Source organism: Meriones unguiculatus, chromosome X (assembly GCF_030254825.1).
Source record: "Meriones unguiculatus strain TT.TT164.6M chromosome X, Bangor_MerUng_6.1, whole genome shotgun sequence".
NCBI classification, from domain to species: Eukaryota; Metazoa; Chordata; class Mammalia; order Rodentia; family Muridae; genus Meriones; species Meriones unguiculatus.
The window spans coordinates 146,971,588-146,980,536 of NC_083369.1; the positions used below are offsets into that span (position 1 = coordinate 146,971,588).

Consider the following 8,949-nt stretch of genomic DNA (forward strand, 5'->3'; position numbering starts at 1 on the left):
GGACATTATGTTAACACGGTGATTTGCTTGCGACAAACTTATTGTTTCCAACTTTTTAAAGTTGCAATCTTCTCATAAAAATAGGGACTTTTTGCTTCTACTTGATTTGTAGAATGAGCCACTTAGTTTTACTTTAAAAAACATTTTGTGTGGGATGAGGCCATTGGGGACAAGATTTTTTTTCTTGATTTTCAGTATTTCATAAACCCACCTTTACATTTTAATTGTACAACAATGAACTTATTCATTATGTGCATCACTCACTTTCTGCCTTTCCTTCTCAACTCATCCCAACTAATATTCTTCTGTCCGTCTTTTTTTTTTTTTTTTTTTTTTTTTGTAGTACTAGGGATGAAACTCAGGGTATAACAAATACCAGGCTGCCTCTACCATTTATGTTTACCAGCACCTGAGAACTGTTGATAGGTATTTTTATTTTACATATTATTTGGTTGCAATAAAAATAAGTAAGATGGGACTAGTAAAAATGCTTACACTGAATAATTAAATCAAAGAGTAGTTTATTAAAAAAAGATTCAAAACAGAAACTCTAAGTACCAGTGTGTACATTGTACACATTTAAATGACTCACAAGAATGAAGTTTTGTTGTTCATATATAGTAAGATCATACCACCTTGTTGTTCATCAAAAGATGTCCAAGAATTCTGCCTCAAAACCACATACATGACTGCCATTTTAAACAGACCAAATTTCAAACATGCAACAACGCCACTGGTAATAAAGCTTTGGAATGGGTGCTCACTCTATTATTTCACTACAAACAAGATAGAAAGCAAGGTAAATTGAGAATTTATTCTAAAGTATAATGCAGGTTGTCATCTTCAAAACCAGCACGCCTCACTCCTCTGCTGCCATTTTTAGCAAGTACTCTTTGTCAATCTTGAAGAGCCTCCATCCCTCTTCACTGGACAAATCCGAAGCACCTCTTCTTTTGTAGAAGTTGATGGATGGCTCATTCCACTCCGCCACCAAGAAGTGCATACTGCTGCAGCGACACTTCATGGCGACCTAGTACAAGCAGGACAAAAGATAAGCCCAGCAACATTTCACCCACTTGCCAAGACCCAATTTTGATTCATTTGTTACAATAACCCAATGACTCTGACAAAGAATCCCAAATCTAGGACAGCTGGATGTACTGGGGCACAACTATAATCCCAGCACTAGGCAGGTGAAGACAAGCTTGAGGCCAGCCAGGGCTACATAGTGAATACCAGTGTATTCACTATGGGCTGTGCAGGGAAATGCTGGTGAACATACCTGGCTTAGATTCTTCAAAATTTCTGATCCTATACCAAAGCCTAAAAGAAAGAAAGTTTAACTTAGTAAGTCATTTGAAGGCCATAGAGCTGTGACTTCTCTTTAAGCTACCTTTAATCAATTCAAATGTACCTCTATAATCACTCATAACAAAGAAGTCTTCAAGATACAGTAACTTGCCAATCCATGGATCATAGGTAAAATAGTACATGGCGAAACCAACAATGTTGTGTCCTGTAATAAGAATATTCCGTGAGATATAAAGAAGAAAAACAACCTATTCATGCTGTATTGGCAGAATCAGAAGCCTATTGTAGACTTTACGAAGATCTACATTCATGCATCATAGGAACAAATAGCCAGACACCAGACTGTCCCCTCATGTTTATGCTAGTACAGTCTGGACCAATGATGAACATACATGGTCTCAGACATGTAATTGCAAAAAGCATACATTCGAGACAGCTAAAGTTGGGCTACACCAGTGGACTGGCTAGTCTGCAGTCTCAGGAAGTAAGAACACTTTCATTACCTGCCAGAGCAAAAATACCATGGACTTAAACTAAACATGTTATTCACATCCTAATGACAAACTGGTATGTTGGCTTGGCAAAAGTTGGGTTTACACAGCAGCTTAGAGGAGGAAATACTTGTGGTTTACTAACGCTTCCTTAAAGCCAGAGCACCAGGCCTGCAGCGCAATGTTTACTTTCAGAACTTGCTGTCCCATGAATACATTTTCAATTTACTTTCCCCAGTCTTTAAGGCAGGAGAAATAGCAGTCACTGGAAACAAGTGTTACATAACATACTTCTAAAACCTAACGCATTTCTTACGTGTTCAGATTATCTGCTACGGTAAGGAACAGACATCAGAAGAACACTGAAGCACCCACCCAAACAACTTCCCCTTTAAGCCATCTTCTGATTAGTCAACAAGGGCCAGCAAAAAAAGAAATACAGAACTCAAAATAAAAATAATTAAAAATTGACTTCCTCATAAGGAGTGTCGGTCTGATACCAAATGGAGGCAATGGTTGTAAATTAGAAGCAGTGATTGCAACTTAAACTTTCTAGCCATTTTCTATTTCTTTGCAAACAGACAGGAAGCGAATATAAGTTTCTGATCTACCGTGTTTTAAGTGTGTGATAATAGGACCTTACCTCATTTATCATGATCATCTACTTTATTGTGTAAAGGATCTTTTAGTTACCTCCCCGCCCATCCATGTACACAGAAGGGTCGTGTACATGGCGAAGCTAGAGACTGTAACCTGAAGATTGGGACAAATTAAAGAAAAAATGTGATTTAACACAATTACAAAAAAGGTTAGGTTAGGGTCAAACAAAAACCATTTTATGAAACGGAATTACAACAAATGACATTATACCTAACTTTTCCGGGTTTCTACAGCACTCTGATACTTGCTCAAACAGCGCTTTTTACCCGTCCTATTATAAAGTACAGTACATACATTTTTTTCCTCAGTTATTTCCATACAGGCTGGGTGTTATTTCCAGCCAGCTTCTCAGTAACTTCTGCCCGTGTTGTCACTAATTACGGGTTTTGCACAGTGAACTCTATTCCTGTTCTCTCTGGTTTCTGGACAGGGAGAGGGACTTACCTTCGGGAGTCCAGTGCTCCTTAGGCACTTCTGCAACCAGGCAGTGGTAGAAGGGGTGCTCTCCAAAGCCATCCTCTAGGAGATCTGTAAGATGAGTGAGGCAGAGGCAGTGTTGACCTTAGGAGGTGCCAGGAAACAGCTTGTCCTCCCTGTGCCCCCTCCTCTGCCTCCACCCAGCATGGCTTCGTTACCTTTCTCAGTTAAAATTACTTGATCTTCCATGTATTCGTATTTAGCCAGTTCCTGGGGACGATACATGCAAAAGAAAGGACAATGAAACTCCTGTCCAGCCTGGCCAGCTCACAAGAGGGAAAATGGGGCAGGCGGGGTCGGGTGGTGACAGAAGCCTGCCTGGCGCCAAACTAAATGGCCTGACCCAGGCTGGAGTTGGCAGGCTAAGAAAAGGGAATTCACTGGCCGGGCAGAGTCTCAGAACCGAAGATGAAGACTCGCCCGGGAAACGGGGCCTCCTCCACCCTAGGGAGAGCCCTGGCTTTTCCCTACCTTGATCAGTCGAAGGATGTCACTGCAGTCGGAAGCAGTGGCTGGACGGATCTTAAATTTAGCCATTTTCGTCTTTTGCTTTTCTTCCCTTTGCGCACCAGGCCCCTGTACTTGAACAGCAGGAGGAGGTGGTTCCTCATTCGTCTCCCGGGAGCGTCCTCTTCTCAGTCAGGCTGGCACCATGACCCGGCGAACCGCAGCTAATGACGGAAAACTGGCAGACTTGCTCTGGGAAGTTGCGCAGCTAAGCAGTGGCAAGACCTTGCCTTTTAAATCTTCAGAAGCTCCTCCCTGGGACCGTGAGACGGAGAGATCACAACCAGTAAGGATGCAAGAGCGCGGGAGCACCGCCTTCTTTTCCGGACTGCTCACTTCCCGGCTCTCTCGTGACATGGATGGCGCAAACCCGGAGGGCGGGTCAGGGCGAGGTGCACTGCTGTGTTCCCTAACCTCGCGTCCTCTAGCGGCGTCTTATGGACCCTTCCCGAAAACCTGTCCCCTAGTAAACTTTGGAAATAGAAAATGAGGATGCCTCCGTGACCCCGAAATTGCTAAGAAAAGTGAACTCAGGAAGCCCGTCTTTAGGGGGTGACAGAAAGATAAGGCCAGTTATTTTCAAAGTGTGGTCCACAGGCATAATTTTCGTTTTCCCCGTTGCTTGTAATTTTCCACAGGCAGGTCATTGATATGTGGTGATGTCATCGTTTTCATAACTAAAGGAATGTGTGTGTTTGCCTCTTTTTGTTTTGTTTTTGAGACAGGGTCTCTCTATGAAGTCTTGGCTATCGTGGAACTCTCTAGCCTAGAAGTCACGGATCACAGATCTGCCTGCCTCAGTCTCTCCACTGCTAGGATTAAAGGCCATATAGCACCACACACTGCTCTTTTATTCTCTAAGGTCAGTTCTTAGGATTTCTCAATTTCTTTCCTTTTAGTTCAGTAGTTCGCAACCAACCTGTGGGTCACAATCCCTTCGGGGTCCCATATCAGATATCCTGCATATTAGACATTTACATTATGATCCATAATAGTATAACAGTAGCAAAATTAGTAATAAAGGAGAAAGGAAATAATTTTATAGCTGGGGGTTCACCACAACATGAGGAATTCTATTAAAGGGTGGCAACATTAGGAAAGTTGAGAAACATTGTTGAAGTTACTAGATTTAATGTTTTCATTTATTTATTTATTTATTTATTTATTTAAAGGCAGGGTAATCTCTGTAGTCTTGCCTGTCCTAGAATTCACTCCGTATACCAGACTGGCCTGAAACTCAAAGGTCTCCCTACCTCTGCTTTCCAAGTGCTAGGATTAAAGGCATGTGCCACCACTGTCTGACAGTGCTTCCTTTCTCACTTCCTTTCTTAAATCTCTGTTCTTCCCTGTGGACTTTCTTTCTGACTGAGAGATATACTTTATAATTTCCTTTAAAGGAAGTTTGTTCGTTTGTTTGTTTTTAACTTTACAGGTTTTGCTTATTGTGAATGTCATCTTGCATTTTTGAAGGATTTATTTCACTGCTTATAGATTTTGAGGTTTGGAAATTTTCTTTCAGCACACTGATATCTGACCATTCCTGGTTTCCTTTGCTGTTGAATGATCTTACTTGCTCCAGTCCATGTGCTTTTTGTTTCCTTTAACTTTTTATTTTGAAGTAACTCTAGACATACTGAGTATGTGATGAATCATTACTTCACTGATTGCAAGAATTTATGCCTCTGTTTTTTTGTTTGTTTGTTTTTCTGTTGGTTTACTTTGTTTTTTTTTTTTTTTTTTTTTTTTTTTTTTGAGACAGGGTTTTTCTGTGTAGCCTTGGCTGTCCTACACTGGCTCTGTAGACCAGGCTTGCCTTGAACTCACAGAGAACCACCTGCCTCTGCCTTCCTGAGTTCTGGGATTACAGGCATGTGCCACTGCACCTGGTTTATGCCTCTGTTTTATGTTTCTATCTTATTTTCAAAAATAAAATCCTTGAATTAACTAAATTTTAGATGTCCAGAGATCAAAATGTTTGGGAACATTTGGGTATCCCTATTCCTGGATCATACCCATTGGAACAAGTTAAGTATTCGAGTCTCTGGGGAATGACTTTTTTTTTTTTTTTTACTATGGACTTTCCTGAACAGACCCTGTTGAAGACTCTGTTTCCATAGCCTTGTCTTCCTTCCAGAGTCAATCAGAGAATGTTTTTGTAGTAAGATAAAGCATCAGATTGTCTCCAGCATCCGGTCTGTACAATGAGAAGTTGGACTACTTCTAACATTTAGTACGTGACTTAGCCTTTATTAACTAGTAATATCCTGTTTGTAGAAATGAAACCAAAAAGGCATTTTCTGCTACCCCTCCCACTCTCCCATGACTCATTGCATTAGTGAGTCACTGTGAGAGCTTATGCAATGTTTTTTTTTTTTTTCAAAGAGCTTTAAAAAAGCACCCAATTTACCCAAGTTACTGCCAGTGATGTCTTTCTTAACATAGATGACCAGGCTCTTCCCTCCTTTGTGTTGGTTGAGAATGCTAGAGCACTTAGAGTCGTTTGTTACATATTTACTGATAGCAATACATTAGACTCAACACCAAGAGTAACATCCTCCTGAAACAAAACTCAAGCCATTTTCTTTTTAGGTTACTTAGTGTTTCAGAATTTTGATTGAACCTAGGATTTGGCAAAATTTTATTTGGTTAATGAGTCAACATTTCAACTTGTTGAATCCTTGGGGATTATAAACGATCACCAAGTGTTTACAGCCAGCCCTACAAGTGCACAGTTAGCTTTTAGAAATGTGTTTGTAGTTTGCTATAACAGATTTGAATCTTTATGAGAAAGGAAATTCCTATCACAGAGATGGACAAAGAGGGAGAGTGAAAGGAAGAACAATAGCCACAGTAGTGTGTTGTTCTTTGTCTCATTTCAAGGTTTCACAAAGTTCAATGCCCCAAAGATTTCTATGATATTCCATGTAGATCAAGCCACCAGAAGTCAGTTATTTGAAAACAGGTTGTCTTATGCCATCTTTTTTGTATTTGTTATGTGTTACATTACATACAAAGTCATCACACACTCAGTTGCTTAAAGTAATGCATATTTATTGTTGCAGAATGTATAGGTCAGGAGTCCAAACATGGCTGCACTGAATTCTTTGTTACTTATGTCAGCCAGGCTGCATGGAACAAGTCCATGTTCATGCTAATTACTGACCTTGACAGTATTCCTATCTCTCTGTCTCTGTGTCTGTATTTCTGTCTGTCTCTCTCTCCCTGTGGGTTTTTGTGTGTGTGTGTGTGTGTGTGTGTGTGTGTGTGAATGTGAACACAGGTGCCTGAGAAATCCAGAAGAGGACATTAGATACCCTCAACTCATTCTCAACTTGTTCTCAATTCGTGGGTCTCAACCCCTTTGAGTGTATCATATTAGATACTTACATTACAATTCGTTAACAGTAGTAAAATTACAGTTATAAAGTAGCAGTGAAATAATTTTGTGGTTGGGGATCACCACAACATTAGGAACTGTGTTAATGTGTCATAGTATTAGGGAGATTGGGAACACTGTCCTAGAGCTAGAGTTACAGGTGGTTGTGACCTGCCTGATTTGGGTGCTGGAACAAGAACTTAGGTTTTCTGCAAGAGCAGCAGGTACTATTTATTAACTTACTGGTTCATCTTTCCATACATGGCAACATTCATTTGTTGATTGCTGTCTTTGGCTTTTTGATGGCTATTAGATGGAGGCTACCCTAAGCTCTTCCAGGCTGCTTAGAGTTTCTGGTGTGCCTATATTTCTTTACCATGTGGTCTTACCTAACATGGCCATTTATAAACCCACAAAGTCTCTGGAGTAGCTAACAAGACAGTCAAAATATCTATTGGAGTACAAACACCTTACATAAAATTTGCAATCTTAAACTTTTTGAGTTTAGGTTTTGAGACAAGTTCTGTGACCTCAAACTCAGAGTCCTCCTGCCTCAACCTCCCAAGTGTTGGAGTTTAAGTTATTAAACACTGTACTGGCCAGCCTTCCCTTAGTTAGTCAAAATTTCTATAATAACAAATGAAGCATTCCAGAACTATCCCATCTTGCAAAACTTAAACTCATTACCTTTCCACCCAGCTCCTGCTAGCCACATTCTACTTTTCATTTCCAAATGTTTGAATTACTTCAAATAAATTATGTAAGTAGAATCACACAGAATTTATCTTCTGTTTGTTTGTTTGGCAACTGGCTTATTTTACTTAGCATAATGCTTGCAAAGTTCATCCCTATAGGTATTGGCGTGCAAATATTTTCCACTGCACAGATTGCCTTTTCATTCTTGAGTGTTTCTGTTCTTTGAAGTTTTGTAGTTTGCCGTATTGCTGTCTCTCTCTCTCTCTCTCTCTTTGCTTTTATCTGACACATTAGAGCCATACATAATGTGCCATAATTGTGAGAATGGCATCTTGTTACCCATACCACACTGTACTAGTTAGAAGCAAGTTACACATCCAAGCCACATGAAGGAGAGGGGTGCATACAAAGGCATAAGCACCAGGAAGCAGAGTCTCAAATCCACTGCTGAATACTGGGGCATGTTTTCAAAGGGCAGTAGAAGCCTCATACTTAGTTAACATACAGCACGTACTTAATCAGTTCTATCAGTATGCTTTGAATATGATTTACATCTACCATCTGTTAATGCCATTACAAAGACAGAAGAAACAGGACAAGCGATGTAACTCATTGGTGTGAAGCTGTAGTCCAGGTCAGAGGCTAGAGAGATGGTTTAGACACTATAGTGTTTGCCTCACAAACATGAATACCAGAATTTGATCCTTAGCACATATGTTAAAAAAAAAAAAAAAAAAAAAACAACCTTCACAGGTGGCATTAACCTGTAATCTCAGTGCTGAAGTCACAGGAAAATCCTCCAACTTGCTATCCAGTTAGTCTAGCCCAATCAGTGAGCTCCAGATGCAATGAGAGACACTATCTGAAAACATAAGTTGGAGAGTGAGAGAGGAAGACATGTGACATCAACTTTTGCTGCAATCTCCCCCCTCCACACAAATACCTCACAAGCAGTGTAACTATGAGGTAAAGGTTGATGCAGCCCCTTCAGGTAAATATTGGTAACCATATAGAGGGAGAGATATCACGTAGACACAGAAATACACTTGCATTTATTCCACAATGTAAGACAGTCAACCTGTCATGTTGTTTGAAATTCCATCCTCTATAAATGTAAGCTAAGTAGGTATTTTTTCTTTATATAGTACCCTGCCTCCAGTATATCATTAGCAGAATTTATATTTTCTAGACACTTACAGTTCAATAATTGAAGTTCTTGCCATTCTAGTTGTGGCAAAAAGGGATTCAGACCCCCAGATGAAAACAACAGGTACTATTAGAACTCAAGACAGTTTGTAACCCAGCCAGAGTGACTTATCTCCAGTCTGAGGATGCCTCCTGATGTGATGTCCTAAGGCGAGATTATTGCTCATCCATAAAGTCAAGAGATCAAGGCTCTAACTTCTCATAAATATGTAAGAGATCTGAAAA

The 8,949-nt window shown here is 40.1% G+C and overlaps 1 protein-coding gene across 2 annotated transcripts; it reads right to left on the reverse strand.

Moving 5' to 3' along the window:
• Positions 1-504: 504 nt before the first annotated feature.
• Positions 505-3,758, reverse strand: Sat1 (spermidine/spermine N1-acetyltransferase 1). Of its 2 annotated transcripts, none has more exons than XM_021629512.2 (6): positions 3,411-3,758; positions 3,098-3,149; positions 2,907-2,990; positions 1,415-1,516; positions 1,283-1,323; positions 505-1,030 (listed from the first exon to the last, which is right to left on the reverse strand). In XM_021629512.2, exons 1-6 carry the CDS (start codon positions 3,474-3,476, stop codon positions 860-862), a joined length of 516 nt encoding a protein of 171 aa, XP_021485187.1. In that variant the 5' UTR covers positions 3,477-3,758; the 3' UTR covers positions 505-859. The 2 variants fall into 2 exon arrangements, with proteins under 2 accessions (XP_021485187.1, XP_060230300.1); XM_060374317.1 differs by lacking the exon at positions 3,411-3,758 and adding an exon at positions 2,446-2,555.
• Between the last annotated feature and the right edge of the window lie 5,191 nt (positions 3,759-8,949).

Excerpts from the sequence above, each read along its gene's own strand:
- Sat1 (XM_021629512.2), bottom strand. The coding sequence starts at position 3,476 with ATGGCTAAATTTAAGATCCGTCCAGCCACTGCTTCCGACTGCAGTGAC. Across the intron at positions 3,150-3,410 it reads ACATCCTTCGACTGATCAAG|GAACTGGCTAAATACGAATA; the intron begins GTAGGGAAAAGC and ends TATCGTCCCCAG. Across the intron at positions 1,031-1,282 it reads TTTTGAAGAATCTAAGCCAG|GTCGCCATGAAGTGTCGCTG; the intron begins GTATGTTCACCA and ends TGCTTGTACTAG.